This window comes from Arthroderma uncinatum (assembly GCF_011692745.1).
Source record: "Arthroderma uncinatum strain CBS 119779 chromosome Unknown scaffold3, whole genome shotgun sequence".
Taxonomy (NCBI): domain Eukaryota; kingdom Fungi; phylum Ascomycota; class Eurotiomycetes; order Onygenales; family Arthrodermataceae; genus Arthroderma; species Arthroderma uncinatum.
In genome coordinates, this window is record NW_022983865.1 from 3193038 (window position 1) to 3210299 (window position 17262).

The 17262-nt window shown below is 50.2% G+C and overlaps 6 protein-coding genes across 6 annotated transcripts; 3 read left to right on the forward strand and 3 right to left on the reverse strand.

Moving 5' to 3' along the window:
- Window positions 1-1607: 1607 nt before the first annotated feature.
- On the forward strand, window positions 1608-4284 carry GIQ15_04717 (zinc finger transcription factor; the record flags this gene model as incomplete). The annotated part of the gene is made up of 4 exons (XM_033552134.1): window positions 1608-2127; window positions 2188-2668; window positions 2719-2994; window positions 3048-4284. 4 exons carry the CDS (start codon window positions 1608-1610, stop codon window positions 4282-4284), a joined length of 2514 nt encoding a protein of 837 aa, XP_033405864.1.
- A 1174-nt stretch (window positions 4285-5458) lies between these two features.
- GIQ15_04718 (dynamin) lies at window positions 5459-8050 on the reverse strand (the record flags this gene model as incomplete). The annotated part of the gene is made up of 3 exons (XM_033552135.1): window positions 5459-5770; window positions 5828-7816; window positions 7952-8050. 3 exons carry the CDS (start codon window positions 8048-8050, stop codon window positions 5459-5461), a joined length of 2400 nt encoding a protein of 799 aa, XP_033405865.1.
- A 580-nt stretch (window positions 8051-8630) lies between these two features.
- Window positions 8631-11174, reverse strand: GIQ15_04719 (app1; the record flags this gene model as incomplete). Its single annotated transcript, XM_033552136.1, has 4 exons — window positions 8631-8717; window positions 8769-10649; window positions 10717-10904; window positions 10967-11174. 4 exons carry the CDS (start codon window positions 11172-11174, stop codon window positions 8631-8633), a joined length of 2364 nt encoding a protein of 787 aa, XP_033405866.1.
- An 895-nt stretch (window positions 11175-12069) lies between these two features.
- Window positions 12070-13218, forward strand: GIQ15_04720 (ribosome biogenesis protein RPF2; the record flags this gene model as incomplete). Its single annotated transcript, XM_033552137.1, has 2 exons — window positions 12070-12083; window positions 12159-13218. 2 exons carry the CDS (start codon window positions 12070-12072, stop codon window positions 13216-13218), a joined length of 1074 nt encoding a protein of 357 aa, XP_033405867.1.
- A 502-nt stretch (window positions 13219-13720) lies between these two features.
- Window positions 13721-14436, reverse strand: GIQ15_04721 (uncharacterized protein; the record flags this gene model as incomplete). Its single annotated transcript, XM_033552138.1, has 3 exons — window positions 13721-14131; window positions 14195-14289; window positions 14340-14436. 3 exons carry the CDS (start codon window positions 14434-14436, stop codon window positions 13721-13723), a joined length of 603 nt encoding a protein of 200 aa, XP_033405868.1.
- A 1212-nt stretch (window positions 14437-15648) lies between these two features.
- On the forward strand, window positions 15649-16532 carry GIQ15_04722 (PX domain-containing protein; the record flags this gene model as incomplete). The annotated part of the gene is made up of 5 exons (XM_033552139.1): window positions 15649-16053; window positions 16115-16140; window positions 16200-16294; window positions 16350-16407; window positions 16460-16532. 5 exons carry the CDS (start codon window positions 15649-15651, stop codon window positions 16530-16532), a joined length of 657 nt encoding a protein of 218 aa, XP_033405869.1.
- Window positions 16533-17262: the final 730 nt, after the last annotated feature.

A 17262-nucleotide genomic window follows, 5' to 3' on the forward strand; every position in this document is an offset into this window, starting at 1 on the left:
GATCACAGCAGTCCTCCTGTTGCTGCTGCTCCGCGCCTGCTGCTACGGGGCTGGTCGATTGGACGAAGCTGCCGGGCGCTGAGCCTGAGCCTCAACTCCCCTCTCAATCACCATGCCAACCAGCATCACTCCAGCATCAGGCCAGCAGCAAGCCAGCATTTATCCCCCCAGACGTGTGACTGTGACTCACCAGAATGCAGGGATGGAAAGTAAAACGCGAAGTCTGTCTCGTCAATGACCGCAAGGGGACGAGCGATTCGTCCAGCGGCCCAGGAGAGAGAACCTTCGTGAACGGTCGAATCCTCGACCTGTTTTAAGCCGCAAGTCCAAAGTCGGAGTTTACAACTGTCCGACCCCCTGACAAGGTTACGTCCTTTGCTGTCTCAAAAGCGCATTCCGCGGGTCGAGGGGCGATGCTGGTTGGTGGAAGGGAAAGCGCGAGGATGTTCCGGAGCCAGTGAGAATGGGACAAATTGGCGAAGGATGAGCTCCGCGTCGCAAGGAGCATGAAGCGGGTGAACACAGCGCAGCAGAGCTGGCCTCTTCGTGTTGGGAAACGGCGGAGCTCGATTGGTGGAAGGTTGGCCATCGCTAACCTATATTTACGTACGTTGCTAGCTTGATGAGGCTACCTTGCGCAGCGTCGTGGCTGTGCCTCATTAGCATCGTCTCAAGATCACCATCAGATACTCACCTATACTCCTATACTCTCTATCCTCTCCTCTGCTCCTATACTCATACTCCTATCCTATACTCCTATACTCATATCGCGGTGTTTTATATCGAGGTTGAAAGAAAGAAGGAGATTATTAAGCCGGAGCCGCAACGCCGAGACTCCGAACGAAAAAAGAAAGGCGCGACCCACTTTTCCCATCAGGCAACCGCCAAAAACACGCGAGTCCCGGCTCTTATCTTCCCTCCTCCATCACTTTTACATCTCTCTCCATATCAACATAACAACATCTCTCGATATCACCACTCTCGTTCCACAGTCTCGCTCTCTGGCTCGTTGCTGTCCTTCAGTGGCGTGTCTTCAGTGTTCAGCTCCATCGTTATCCGGCCTTATCTACTTGTTGATAGTAAAAGGCTATCTGCAACGTTCTTCTGGCATCAGTCTGGGGCTGCTCAGGCAGTTCGTCGTCTATCTCCTTGCGGGATTGATATATCAGCGTTGATAGGAACGTCTGCTTGGTCGTTGCTGTCTTCATTGGCAGCGCGGAATCATACTCTAGACTTTTTGATTGCTGTTTGCCGTTACTGCTGTGAGTATGGCACACTGAACAAGCTACCAGCAGAGAACGTCCCTAATCTTGTCCGGCCGTCAAAGTCTTCCGAGTCTTCGAAGTCTTGTCAAGTCTCGTGAATTTCTGTCAAAGGTTGATCGAAGCTTGAAATCAGTTGAGATATTTCCTGAATCGCCATCTATATAGATCTGGCTGCAGCACAACAAGAAATAAGAAGCAATTCAGTCCAGTTAGCTTGTTTATAAGTTAGTTTTTATTCAAAGGAATAGCTGGTGAGTCATGAGAATACCCCTCCTACACGAACTCGCCTTGCTCATTGGATCCGGCCTGCAGAAATTGTGACTACCCCCCCAGTCACTCAGTATGTCGTCCGATCTCTGTTCAAATCCACGCCGGCGGCCATTTATGAATGCCAACCTCCCCCGTCTCTCAACCGATACTCGTGATGGCTGTTTCCCCAGCTCTCAGACAACCACAGTTCGCCATGCTACACTGAGAAAAGAAGCTACATTTCACGTCTCGGCCTCCCCGTCGTCTGAAGAAGGAGACCCAATCCTACACTTCCCCACCTTACTGCGTCGTTCTCCCACCAGCCCAGACACCCACCAGGAAGTCATCGCTGCCAGTGAGAGACGGGTTGCAGGGTGGCTCGGCAGCATTGAGCGCAACTTGACTGGTCCCGGAAGCAAGTCACTATCGAAACGAAAGGACAACAACCTACTGGCTCCTCGCGGAGCCCTGAACGCTCGCCTCACCTCTGCTAACCTGATGGAAATCGACTCGTCATTTAGGAATCCAACCAAATCTGGATTGGCCGGGAACGAGAACACCCGCGCCCAACCCTCGGACAGCGGTGTTGGTACTTCAGTTGACGAAGAGAAAGGTCCGTGGCATGAATATCCGGTGATAGCAGAGTTTGTATGGAGTACTAACTATCATATAGACTCGTTGAAGCGAGGCCCTGTCGGGGCTGTCACATCTTTCTCTCGTGACTCAGTGATTCCTTCTGGAGCTGCTCTCAGCTCAGGAGGTAAAAGGCAGATCCAACGTCATATCCTCATCCCTCTTCTTAAGGAACAACGCTTGAAATCATTCCAGTCACTAGTCAGAACTGTACCACAACGTATCCAGAGTAACGAGATCACTTGTCTTCGAGACCTCGAGAAGACTTTGCTCTATCTGGCTCCCCACCACGCCATTTCCAGATCGTCGTACTTGAGCTTCTGCGAGTTTACCATTCAGTGTGTTCACACAACTGTTGGATACCTCAACGACCGTGACCAACGACGACCAGCAGACCGCCCCTACACCAACGGATATTTCTTAGATCTCGTTGAACAGATTCGCCAGTATGCTGCTTTGATCAGAACTGCTCGTGAAAGGCGTTCGGCTACTCCTACCCGCGACAATCTTGGCTATTCTTCGTATGTATCCTGCCTCACTAGTTTCATAACGCTTGCTTACCGTCTTATAGAGGTGAGGAACTTGTCCTCGAAGGCGGACTTGCCAGCACCGGCCGTCCAGCCGAACTTGTCAGGAAGAAGAAGGGCCAGACCATCTCCCTAAAAACCGGACAACCGTACGTGGAAGAGAAACCAGTCGTCCCAAGCTTGAAACGCGCTCCAAGTATGGAGAACAAGGACAGCGTCATGCGCTCTATGGCGCGACGCAAGAAGGATGCTCCACCAATGAATATCAATGAGAAGTGCAAGCACTGTGATAAGGTCTTCCGTCGTCCATGCGATCTCACGTAAGTTACCCTAATTCACCTAATGCCTAGTCAACAAGCTAACGGCATAATAGGAAGCATGAGAAAATCCACACCCGTCCATGGAAGTGCTTTGATACCAAGTGCAAGTACCATGAACTCGGATGGCCAACGGAGAAGGAGAGAGACCGTCATATGAATGACAAACACTCCAAGTCCCCGAAGAAGTTCAAATGTCTCTATCCGGGATGTCCATATGATACCAAGCGCCAGAGTAACTGTAAACAGCACATGGAGAAGCTCCATGGCTACACGTATGTTCGATCCAAGAACAATGGCAAGACTGCCAACCAGACCTCTCCCCAATCCACCCCAATGACCACCAACATTAGTACCCCACAGGCACCTGCGGCGAATGTTTCTACTCCTCTCAGTGCCCGGGCGACTATGTCCCCATACTTGTCCCCGTATGAACAGCTATCTCCTTCTTATGAGCAGCCAATGTCGAGTGGAACTCCCAGCATTCATGCCCAGAGCCCCATTGGCGGTGCCCAAAGCCCTGGCGTGTATCCTGCACCAAGCCCAAGTGTCTACACACCAAGTGAAATTGGACAGCTACACACTACTCCCGATGATTTCCTGCTCTTCCCTGACGCTGGATCACTGAACGAATATAACCCATGCCACGACGATTTCAGTGCTTTCTATGCCGACCTCCATGCCGGAAACCCATGCGACACTCTCCCCCAGCTTGACATGAGTGTCCCCTCGGCCTCATCTACCCCAGCAGGCAACTACTCCGCGGGATTCCATGCCCAATCCCCACCTGAGCTTGTGGGAGGAAATATCGATCTAGATTTCCAATTCGACATGGCCGAGAATGAATACACATCCATGAATGTCCAGCTTCTGAGCCCGGCGCAATCCATCGAAGCACAGGCCATGAAATCCCACTCTGGACCTGAAACTCTCTGTCTTCCTGTCCCAGCCATGGAGAAGAATCCTAACATCTCCCCGGCCGGACACGGAAACGTAATGCTGTACTCTCCTGCCTCGTATGATAATGACGAAGGCTTTGATGATGGCTTCGAGTGTATGGACATGGAAATGTGTAAACAAGCCGGCGACTTCACACTCTTTGGCAGCCCTGAGGACAACAACATGACCGCCTCGGGCATGGTTGGAAACAGCTCTGAGTCTTGGAATATCTCGAGCATGTTCCCACCCCTTGGCACTTTGAATGATCAACTAAACAATGCCGATTGGCCACAACAGTTGAACTCAAAGGATATGGACATTGACTCGATCATGGAAATGGATGACAACTTCTAAGCAAGACATCATATACGCGTTACGTATATATCCAAGAATATGCTCGCCTTATAAGACATCCTGTCCGTCTTGCTCTGATCTAGAGTCATTTTGCACCAGCTATTCCCGCTAGTTATCAATTTTTATTTATCTGGATGTGGTCTATGAAGCCTTCCCCACTCACACTTTGTTCTTGCTCTTGCCCTTGTCATTCTCATTTCCTCCGCCCATTTAGCCAGCACTCTTCTCTCCCCAACATGCTATTCTATTTTCCAATTATTTAATTTCCTCAATGAATGACCTCTTTTATCTGTCCTCGTGTTTGTAACTCGTCCCTTGCGTTACTTGCTCCTTTTTGCACACTCCCCTATCTTCCCCTATTTCATCTATCTATCTGTTACGAATTCTTTCTGTTACTTCATCGTTAGAAGACACGGCTTGAAGGATTGGTGGTTGGTGGTTGGTTGTTGGGTTGAGTGGCTGACAACCACTAATGATACTGTTGGTTGCTGTTTTTAGGGCTTTTGTACTATCCGTTTACATGCATGTACCGTACCCCAAGGTTCGAATGAAAAGCACAAGAGAGTGCACATAGATATATATGAATGAGGAAAGATCTTTTGCGCTCTACCAAATATACCCTACCTTTCCGTACAGTGAGGAATAATCGAAATAATACATTGACGTAGGCATAAGCATAAACATACCTATATAAGCGTAGGCTAAACGTGAAAAGACCTCCCATTTACATACATATATACGTACACGCATCCAGTTTCGCGCAATTCCTTGCCTCATTTCATTCTCTTCTGTCAAACCATCTTCAATCATGGCCTTCTCCAATCTCGCCCCCTTCATTCCGTCTATCTAGTCAACCAACAACATGTATCAGTTTCCGTACGTGGATAGGGGTTCCCTCTATCATTCCCGTCTCCCGGTCTCCCACGATATGACCCGTTTATTATAGAATTCGGAAATATAATAAGACAGTAGTGGAAAGATAGCAAGCAAGCAGCAAAGGAATTTAGCCACATAGACAACGAATCACTGCATAACAAGGAACATCGAACATCAAGACCAAATAAGATATAAGAAAGAGTGGTGTGCGTTATACGATAGACAGAGACAGACAGGTAAGCATTTGAAATAATCATAGCATAAGAACAAGATAGAAGCAGAGGTTAGATAAGATAATTTACAAAACTTCGCCCACGATCTTCGCGGCCTCTTTATAGGTGTCGAGTAGCTTCTCGCACTTCTCGCGTTCAGCCTTGATGCCATCGTCTTCATAAAGGAGTTCAGGGAAGAGGTCTTCCCGGTAAAGTTCGCTGACTAGGCGATTTTGAACCACTTCTTTGCTGTGGTTGACGAGAAGGTGCATGATGGCCTTCGGTACCTGGTCGGCTATTGTTTCGCGGACAATGTTGAAGTAGGATGAGATTAGGCGGCGGATGAGTTCTGTCTCTAGAGCCTCGCGGTCTGTGAGGACTGGTTCGGCATTGTCGTTCTATGCGATGTTAGTATTTCTCACCTTGAGGGTGAATGGGGGGTATGTGGAACTTACAGCTAAAGTCATATCGCCATATTCAGATGGAGCGTATTCCTCGTGCTGCGTAGGATAGTGTGCTGTGGATGGAGATCGGACTTCGTTTCGACGGAAGCTCTGGCTGAAACTTGGCTCCATCGAGTGGCTGACATGACGTGAAAGGCTAGATGATGTTGGTGGAGGAGCACTACCCGGTAGGCCGTCCTTGCCGAAGAAATAGTTCAAGAAAGAGTCCTTGGCATTTCCGTGCTGGCTTCCTAACCGTGGTGGGGAGGATGACTGGAAGCCGTTTACGGCAGAGGATATGGATTCAGGGTTGCGGCCGGGATGTGGGGAGTGGGTTCTGGCCACCTTCGAGTGACCTCTCACTGGAAGGCCCTGTTGCTTCTCATCTGCATGCTCCTCTTCTTCGTCGGGCGTAGCCACTCCGTTTGCAGCTCCTAGCTCCTTCAATCGCCGCCTATCTCTTTTCCGCTTCTCATCAGCAAGAGCAGCTTTCTTTTCTTTCTCCTGCTTGCTTTGAATGACAGACGACATGGCAGCAGCTGCGCCAAGGAAGTTGGGGTGATTGGTATTGATATATGCGCGCTGAATAGAAATGAGAGACTCCACATAATTTGAGCAAGGCCCTAGACGCTCTCTAAGAAGGTCGGAAACAACTTCGATCAGCTTTGCCTGCAGCCTTGGGAATCGAGAAAGTTCAGTCGAGCCGCAGGTATGGCATATCTTGATAAGTTCTTCATAAACAAGCTCAACGCAGCGCTGACTGGGTATCTCAAGGAGTTTTATCTGCGGTTTCACAAGCAAGTCGAACGCAAGCTCTGGAACGAAAAGACTGGGTCGAGGGCCGGTAGAGTTGCGGATGGCGGTTCTAATATCGAGAACGGAAAGGTTGTGGGTAGGATCGATGGTTTCTAGGGAGTTTCCAAACACTGAATTAAAAATATAATAAATCCTTGCACCTCCGCATAGCTCCTTCGTCGATATCTCAGAAGACGTTCCGTCAATAGACGATATGAAGGAAGAAGCGAAGCGCGTCATGAGCTGTAGTATCAAGGATCCGCGGTGCTCTCGTCCACTAAATTGCTTGTTTCCGTAGCTGGCTAGCTCCTGTTGGGTTTGGCCCATCAAAGTATTAAGGCGAGCCTTAATATCTGGTAGTCGGTCACGGATATGTGACATTAGAGTTGTGTTCAAGCTCTTTGCGAGGAATTGGGTTCCGCATCGATTGGCCATATTTCGGTAAGCTGGATGGTGTCTGAAGAACTCGGCTTCCGACTTCAGAGCTTCTCCCAGGGACTTTCCAGCCTGAATATCCTGCTGAGAACGATTGACTACACCAATGAAACCTAGTTTTAATGGGTAGACTCGTCCAGTGAGGATATCCATTGCGTTGGTTCCGTGGTCCATAAGATCCAGTTTGGTGAGCACACCAATCGTTCGCTTCCCCACCGGATCGACATGACGAGCAAGCTTCAGGGCCTCGGAGTTCACAATGTCGACGTTCGCGGGAGAGACGGCAAGAATGATACTGTTTGGCTTGGCGATATATTCAGAAATCAACGTGCGTGTTTGCTTCTCGATGTCAGACGGCTGGTCGCCGATAGGCACCTTGGTCAAGCCAGGAAGATCCACCAGCGTCAAATTAAGCACATGCGGCGAAAAGATCTTCAGGTTTATCGGCTGTCGGTTGATTCCCTTATTATTCCCGGCTATCCTAGCGGTTTCATTCTCGATTTCCTGCTTTATGTGCGCGAAGTCGGTATATTTACGGCCGGGCTGGTGGTGGAATTCTCCCCATTCCCCGTGTGCTTCCACGCTAGCAGCCGTGTGAGGGGCGTTCCTCTCATCATCATCATCTTCATCGTCACTATCGCTAGGTACGTTGATAAGCTGGAGAATCAAAGGCCGCCGAGTAACAATGCCGCTCCCTCGAGGTAGAAAGTCTCTCCCAACGATGTTTTCAAGCACCGAGGACTTCCCGGACGATTGCGAACCGACAACTACCTATACAGTAGAGTAAAAAGTACCATGTCAGTCACTGTTCATGTCTCCAAGTACAACGCCGAGAAGCGTGACCGCGGTCCCAGCTAGGCCAAAAGCTGCTGGTTGCGGCCGTTATTGTTTTTGTGGCAGACATACAATCTGTGGCAAATCCAAGGAATCATTCCCAATGGTATTAAACACCAAATCCTGCAGCTTGTTCACGGTAACAAGCAAGTCGTCGCCCAGGGACGTCATCTTGCCGGACTCTAGCGATCAGCCAGACTATCGCGTGGACGAGCTACGTGACGTTGCCGGGGGGGCTGCTCTAGGAGGAGTTAGGAGGGCAAAACAAAGCTGGCGAGCGCCGACGTCTTCTCCGGCATTCACCCGGAGACCGAGAGAAGCGAACGAGCACAAGCAAGCTGGACGTGGAGGTGGAAGCGAAGGGCGATGCGGTCGGTGGTGCAGGGAGGGAGATGTTGATGCTCGCAGCCCTTCCCGTGATGGCGGCTTCTTTCTGGTCCTTTTGCTTGTTTTCCAGCACTTTTTACGTTCCTTTTTTGCCTGCGGAGTTTCTTTCTTCCGAGCCGAGGCACGTGAGACCTCGATATACAAGGATATCTATATAAAGAGAATAGATAAGGGGATGGAATAAAATAAGGAAGAGAAGAGGATGGAATAGAGTAAGGAAGAAGGGATGAACGGTCTAACGGCTTTTGCATTTACAAGACTATCCAGGAGCAACGAGCGGAAACAGGCAAAAGACAGTGTATATCATTTTCCAAGCAGACAAGCGCTGCACAAAACAGTAGAAGTATGTACGCCGAAGAGCTCTCTAGTTGTCGAGCTGCACGTAGTTCGCAGGGAACAAGCCTACTTTACCCTTGTACTCGCCCGTCCACCAGTCCTCATCGGGGAATTCCTAGGTTAAGTGTAAGTTTAAGTTATGACAGTAGAGATGAGGTAGACTTACGACATTGGTAATTTTGGCGTCTTCTGGGAAGCTAAGCTCGTTGTCTTCGGCGGCTTCGTAGTCGTATAGAGCAGTGGCAGTATGTTGCTCGGCTGCCACTGGTGGTGCGGCAGGGGGAGGAGGGGCGACTGCTGCAGCTGGTTCTTCGTGGACAGGGCGAGCCGGAGCCGGGGGAGCAGCCTCTTCTGCGGCAGCCTCGCCTTCGACGAGCTCAACGTAGTTCCTTGGGAAGAGACCTGCTTCACCGCTTGAGTTGACGCCGAGCCACCAATCTTCATCAACCATATCAATGTTAGTGATACGCTCTCCTTCTCGCAACTCGATCTCGTTATCTTCGGCCTTCTCGTAGTCGTACTGCGCAATCGCCTGGATTCCGCTACCGGCTGCGGGCGCTGCTGCGTAGGTTGGCTCTGGTTCTTTCGGCGTCTCCTCGTGCACGGCCTGGTGTTGGGTGGTGACTGGAAGCGGCGGCTGCTCCTGCTCAGCTGCGTGTTCCTCCTGTGCAGATCCACGGCCAACAGGCATTGCTACCCGGATAGGCGAGCTGGGAGCCTCCTCTTGCTCCACCTCCTGCTCCTCTAGCTCAGCAGGGACCGGAGGTGGAGGTGGAACAGAGCGTTGAGTTTCTTCATGTGCTGGCTGGGAAAGACCTGGAATTGGAACACCGCGGCTTGCAGTTGGTTTGTTGCTGGTATCAAGTGGTGGTGGAGAGGGAGCAGATCTCTCGTAATTGGAGGCACCCATAGGAGCAGTGTGGGCAAATCGGTCTCGGATTGAGCCAACATTACCAGTATGGGGCTCCTCTTGTTGCTCTTCCTTTTCTTCTGTAGCAGGAGCCTCTGCGTGGCCGGCAGAAGCACCTGTAGCCGTCGTGGCAACTGGAGCCCACGACTTTCCGGTGTACGAGCTCTTCCATCCTGACTCTTGGCTCCCTGGGGCCTCCCTCGACTGTGACTCGGGGGCTGGAGCTGGGCTCGGAACACCTCCTTGCTTAGCCTTCTTTTCAGCCCATAGTTGAGCTGGTGTTTTGCCCCCTTGGTCGGCAAAAGTTCGACTGGCTATTCCAACGGGAGCTGCAGCAACTGGAGCCTTGGGCTCAAACCCGCCAGGCAGAGGAGCTTTTGTTCCAGTGAATGAAGCCGCAGCGCCGAACTTACCAGCAACTTTGGGCTTGGGAAGGGTGGTCAACCGTTCCGAGGCAGTGAAGGCTGCAGAACGTTCAGCCAGTGGCCTTGGCCGTTCATCGTTACCTCCAGAACCACCAGTAACTGCTGGTGAAATAGAGCTTGGAGGGGTGTTGCTGGCATCACCACCTTTAGCCTTGGCGCGGATAGCAGCGATATCTACCTTCCCAACCGGCTCATAGGCTCCCTTGACAATCTCTGGACGGTCGCTAGTGGTCTGTCCGGATTCTCGCGCCTGTCTTCTGATGGCCGCGATGTCAACCTTGCCAATTGGCTGGTATGTACCCTTGACAACATCGCCAGCAGGTGCATCTCGTTCGGTGGCAGGTCCAGAAGTCGTTGATGATTTTTGCGAAGTTAGCTCCTTCATATCGACCTTGGTGGGCCTATATGCTGGCGCTACCTTTTCAAGCTGTGTTCTCGTGACTGGCGGGGCATCAGCACCCCAGCCATCGTTGTCAACCGGCTCGTTCTTCGTGTAGCCAGTTTGACTACCTCGCGCAGGTGGTTTAAATGATCCCGCCGTACGGGTGGGGTTGAAGGCTGGCTTTGCGGCCACAGGAGGTTTTGTTGAGCTGGGAGGTGGAACGGAGGCGTCTCCAGAGTATTTAGCACCTGAGGCATCGGATACCTTTTGAATGATACCTTCGGGTGTGAGGTCACGGTCGGATCGCGCAGTGACTTGAACATGGTAGCCCTGATTAGAATGTTAGAAGAGAAGGGGTAAACAGTAAACTGTGTCAAAATAAGGAGAACCTGCGCACCTGCAAAAACTTGGATACGGCGGCCAAGTGGCTGGTGAAATAGCCCTTGGTTCGCTCAGGGACTCCCTCTCCACACCACGCTATGAGGACATGTTTCGGCAGGCTGGTATTGGGATCCTTTACTTTGACGAATCCGAACTGTATCTTCCCATCAGAGAAGTCTTCGATTAGGTCGACTAGTTCTCCCTCTGTATGACCTGTTAGATAACCACCGTCAAGCTGTCGCAAACACGAACAGGGCAGAACATACCTCCTGTGCTTTGGACCTTCAGAACGCTCTCTTTCTGAGCACCGCCCTGTTGAAATGCATTTACCAGCGGTGCCGTGACCGAGAACAGAGCCCATGCACCATATGTTGGGGACGCCGCGGCAGGTCCGGATGGAGCTGGAGCATTTACCACCGACTGGTAGCTTTTCGTTATCGACGGGCCGTTCGTCGAGAGATTGAGCGAAGCCATGATCTAGCAGCGAGTGTGGACAATTGTATAACAGGACGGGTTGGAGCCTGGTTTGTAGCGAGCGGGCTCTGTGATGTGGTGCTCAGCTGAGATCACACCGTGAATCCCAAAGGCGAGGCAGTGAAGAAGAATATCACCAAGACAAAAAGAATAATAGCAGCCTGGAGGGCCTGGTCAATGGTAAGAATGAGAGATGATGCTGTTCTGCAGTGAGTGTTGACATCTGGAGATAGTTCGATGGTGGCATACTGAGGCCGATAAGAACCAGATACGCAACCCGGCCAAAAACGACGTGGGAAGGTGTGGCGCAGTCCAACGCCTCAGAGCCTTCGAGAACAACTTCTATACATATCATCTATACAGCTACAACCAGCTGGTAGTTATGGTCATATCTAATAGCCTGATCTACTTCGTATATCTCCACTAGACTCTTAATAGTCCTGATATAACCTCAGCTTCTCGATTACTTTATATCGGCTTACTGGTGCTTCCACAGTTTATCAACGACCATTCTATCTCTTGAATGTTTCGTAAAGTGGTACTAACGATCAGCCCGCCTTGCCTCTAACCGCTACTCATCTTTCTACTCTTATCTCTTTATACTGCTCTTAAATCTGTCAAATCCTGGAGTCAACATATATACCTAGGTATGCCTACTATGATACTTCGGAGGGCCGGGGTATAGATAGTCCGATGTAGGGTTGTTATCTTCACGTGATTATCGGAAAAACTAAGTCCCGTGATATCAAGGTTCGAAATCTTGGCGTTCAATTTTCAAATTTCGCAGAAGCTTCAAGTTTTGATGCAAAGCTCAAACAACGCTCAATCCGTCGAATACAGACGATATACCCATTGTTCTTAATATTTGATACCCTGATTAACGTTTGCAGACACAATGTTGCGAGAAGTGTAAGTATACTCACTCTCTACCTTCGCCGGTTTCTATAGAGATAGATGCAAGGATCTAATATCAGTAATTGATAGAGTACCCCGAAATGCACGAACGCGGCGCCTTCTCAAAGCCAAAGAACCGCAATTGATTGAAAAGCCAAAGCAGACACTGCTGCTACATGGCCCAAAATGCCCTCTGCCCCTCCACACAGTGCTCAAGACCATCCACTCGCTCACAAAGCCTCACTCGGTGCTCTTCCACAAGAAGAACGAAAACATCCACCCCTTTGAGAACACAGAGAGTCTCGAGTTCCTGGCCACAAAGAACGAATGCGGTATCGCTATTTACGGAAGCAGCAACAAGAAGAGACCGAATTGCATAACAGTGATGCGCATATTCGATTCCAAGGTGCTCGATATGTGCGAACTGCTACTGCTAGGAACCCAGGCCGAGATGGAGGCCGACGCAGCTGCGCTTCGAAAAAACCCCAAGGCCGCTTTACAGCTGAACGTGGGCGTGGGTATGAAGCCGATGATGCTGTTTTCTGGAACCGTCTGGGCTGATGAGACGTCCGGCGTGTTCACCATGCTCAAGAGCATGTTTCTGGATATTTTCAAAGGCGAGGAGACGGATAAGATTGACGTAGAGGGACTACAGTATATCCTCATGGTTGCAGCCGAGGAACCAAACGCAAGCGGAATCGCGGCTGCAAACGGGAGTGCGGCCGCTGATAGCTCACTGCCAGCTATTCATTTACGGTGGTACAAGATCCGGACACGGAGAAGTGGACACAAGCTTCCCCGCGTAGAGCTGGAAGAAGTTGGACCCAAGTTTGATTTCCGGATCGGAAGAGTCCGAGAAGCTGACGAGGATGCTATGAAGACGGCGCTGAAACAAGGGAAACGGCCTCAGGATATGGAGAAGACGAAGAAGAATGTTAGCATGGATACTATCGGTGATAAGATTGGACGAGTTCATCTTGGCCGTCAAGACCTGAGCGATTTGCAGACCAGGAAGATGAAGGGTCTCAAACGACGGGCTGGCATTGATGATGAGGACGAGGAAGGCGGCGTGGATGCTATGGAGGTGGATGAGGTCTCAGAGGACGAGGATAACCACAAGCGGTCGAAGCGAGATCAGCTTGGTCGTTGACAGAGAAAAAGTTATGCGGATTTTTTTTTTGTAATCTTATTCATTAGCATGGCGTTATGTTAGGTTGGGCTGCGACAGTTGAACAAATTACGATATAGTTCAGTTGGTCCTATCTTGCTTATTTATTCCGTACTGTATATGCCGTACTGTATATGCACGTCTTTGAAACGCGATTAGGCTCAAATTAAACTATTAAGGATTATGTATATACTGGGCCACAAAGGTATCCGTGCAGAGAAGGCCAACTGACCCACTAAACAAGAAACAAAAAAAAATACCACTAAAGCCGCCCAAAAATAGAAGATATGGAACAAGATGAAATAAGACCCAATGGGGCGTTAAGCGGGTGGTATCGAAAGTAGATCGATCAACACCTATCCACGCCAGTGACATTCCATAACAAAAAATTAAAAAGGTTTTAATCCGAGAAATAGCAAAGATAGCTCCTCATGTATACATTGCGAATATGCCTAGGACCCTTTCCCTCAGGCTGGCTCATAATTTATAGAAGAACAGCGAAGCCAGCAAGGAACCCACCCAGAACGACGGCCATTCCATACATCTGACCAACGTGCAACAATACCTGCTGACCGGCCATGCCCTTCTTTGGAGTGTCGGTGGAGGAGGCAGAGCCGTCACCGAAACCGGTATAGACGGCACCACTCGAGGCAGTGGAGCTAGCTGACTGGGTGGCTGTCATGGTAGGCTTCGTTGTAGAGTTTGGTGGAGTAGGATTCTGGGCACCACACGGGTGGTCTTCGCGGCAGGCAGACTGACAGGCGTGGACACCGTTGCAGTCCTTGACGCACTTGTTGTTGGACTCGGTGCAGAGGAAGTATGGGATCGTCTGGGAGTATTCAGTTGCGTTGGGGGTCATACCGTTGCTGCATGTGCAGTCGAAGGCGAGGGTATCCTATTCACGCCGGGTTAGTCGTCAAGCTATTCTTTGATACTGAAAGTTGGAATGGTAACATACTGGGTCACAGTCGTTGGCCGAGGGAGTCTCGGTAGTTCCTCGCAGCTGGAGACAGATCAAGGGGCAAGAGGTCTGCTGAGCCAAACACCACTGGGCTATAGACACGTTAGCTATGGTATCAAAAAGCAGGTTCTGGAAAACTAACCTCTGGTGGCCTCGTCGACATCTTGAGGGTTGATAACCTGTGCAGAGGCTAGACTGGCAACGGTCACGAAAGCGAAAAGAGCTGATGAGAACAACATGATGTCTAGATCTGGTAGAGAGATGTTAGCAGCTGGTCCCAGTATACACCAAATGCTCCGTCGAGATATATGATATGAGATCCCAACATCGAGGAACTGGGATGAAGCTGTACGGGAGTACATGCGTAACAGCCCTCGTGGACGTACCTGGGGGCTCCGGGGGTAGGACAGATTGCAGCAGCTATCAGATAAGTAGCGACACGTGCACGAAAAGAAACTATTCACAGAGCGAGAGACTGGAGAAAAAGAAGAATGGTAGCGGCCGGAGAAACGAACGATGGGGCTTATAACGACTGTGGGAAGCTGGGGGAGGGACTGGGAGGAGAAAGGGTGAAAAATGAAGCGATGCCCCCCTGCCCCGAAAAGGTAATTGAGACAACAATATAAAGCTGCCCAGGGTCGTGATTGGTCAGCCGCGTGACCCGCGGATCGGCCGGACTATGCTCCTTTAGGAATAGCGCGTCCACTACACGGGAAGCTATAAGCCAAGACGCTAGCCGGATACGGACATGTCATTATGTCAGCTCAACGTCGTGGTTCTATTTATAAAACAAGCTTATATTAACGTGGTATATAAGCTATATAGGGCGATAAAAAACACATCTATAGACGCTATGGACATGCTATAATGGCGTATACAGTGCTGGGACAAGTGCTGGGTTGGGGTTGAGGTGTTTGCAAAGGCCGTGATCGTCAAGGTTCGGGACCCTACTAGCGGCCAGCCGATGTGGCACCGGGCCTTGGCTGCGTTGCCTTGACATTCTGCAGAGAAACATCAGCCAGACTGAACATATCATACACTCCTGCCCATCTCCAGTCCTTTTTATCATCTTTCATAGTCGTCATCGAGTTGCCACATTGATTCCAGGTGTGTTCAGTTGTCGCCAGAGCTTCAGGCTCCCTCCCCCCCCCCCCCCCCCCCCCCCCCCCCCTCCCCCTCCTGGTCTGTGGTTCGCCATTTCCCAACAATAGCCTTCCGCTCTTGTCTCACCCCATGCAATCTCTCCATGTGTGAACTTGAGACACGCATTGATCATGTCACACGGTGCCTCCTTCCACGTCAGAGGAACCGACCTCGCTAAAGTATTGTCTCATCTATAGTTATACATCTGAAAGCCGGCCTTTCCCGCATACCTGCAGCTACCGCAAATCCCTCGTCTATCCCTCGGCGTTATATATTCTTTGACGCGGACCCTGATATCCCTCTGATGGATGGAGCCGGCGAGTGAAGGGGCCCGATCGCCTCGCGCGCAGTACGCGACACCTCACCAGCCACGCATGCCACACCATGTGGGTGCTATAGGCGCTGATAATGCGTCTATATCCTCGGCACCCCGCGCTGGAACGCGGCCGTCGAGGCCCACGACCACAACCACGACCACGACCACTACCCCGCCTTACTGGAGACATTCACGCAATGTCTCGCATGCATCACATACCTCCCTTGACCGGTCGAGTGGCCTGATAACGCTAGAGGATCATAGCGAGGATCCCTCGTGCGATACGAGCAAGGGACTATGGGCGAAGAATGTTACGATTGATGACCACGCCGTTGTCAAGGGACAGTCGGGGATCGGGGCCTATGTCGTGTGGATATGCAATATTCAGACTCTCGAGGTGTGCATTGCTTCAGCTCCTTGCTAAGGATACAGCCAGATGCTGATTGTGGAATAACTAGGGAACATCTATGATCGTTCGGATGAGGTTTGTTACCACCAGTATCATACGTTTAACCAGCGTTAACCGATCACCTTCCAACTCAGGTACTCCCAATTCGTAGACCTTCGATCCAAGCTCGCCGAGGCCTTCCCTCACGCTAAAAAGTCCTTGCCGGCTTTGCCACCTAAGAGTGCGCTATGTACGTCCTGTCGACCAGATATCCAAGCCTTATCCCAAATTAACTCACCGTTTAGTTAAATTTAACAAAAAATTCCTGGAAACTAGACGGCTTGGTCTTGCTTATTTCTTAAAGTGAGTTCAAATGAGTATTCGGTTCTCCAATACTGCTTCTAATACGTTATAGCTGCGTTCTTCTCAACCCAGAATTCTCTGGCTCTCCCATCCTTAAAGATACCCTGTTCACCCACTCCGCATAATATAACGTCACCCCTGCACCTAAGTAGCTAGAATGTCTTTCGGGAATCGTGGTTGATGATACCTTACAGGGTTGGGTGGAAGCTGTTAAGTACCCGTCTAAACCTAAATGTTACCCTGGATAAGCTTTGCATAAAGTGATAGTACTTATCTATATCTATATGGTTAAAGTCTGCTATCTTTTAACTAATACGTCGGCATGTGTTAGTCACTATCGATACTTAAAGTGTATACCGACCCAGAGGATCTCTAACCCCGTAAAACTATAACCAGTTGGGTAGCCTCTATTAAGTGTAAGAACACTTAGGGGCCGCCGGGAGATATAGGTTCGTGGCTATGTTCATAGCCTGGCTATGAGGTGACCTTCGTTCGCCAATACCATCTAGCCACTTTTGAGATTGCCATAGAGCCTAGTCAAGCATACTAATATACCCCATACTGTCTATGCGTTGGCCGTTTTTTAAACGGGATTTCTTTATTTCATTCGTATATCATGAGCTAACAGGCCTCCTATACCTATAAATTATTGATACCCTACGGGTTGAGGAAGTCGTCCTTGGAGACAAATTGCCCTTAACACCAGTTTATTTAATCTTGGTGTGATTCTTCCGTCCATGCAATATTGTCATATTGCATGAGCCTACGTGACCAACGGGATGTGGTCAATGGTCATCACTAACAAGTGTCCCCACCAATAACCTTCTCTGGTAGTTTTCTTGCATTCCCTCGGCA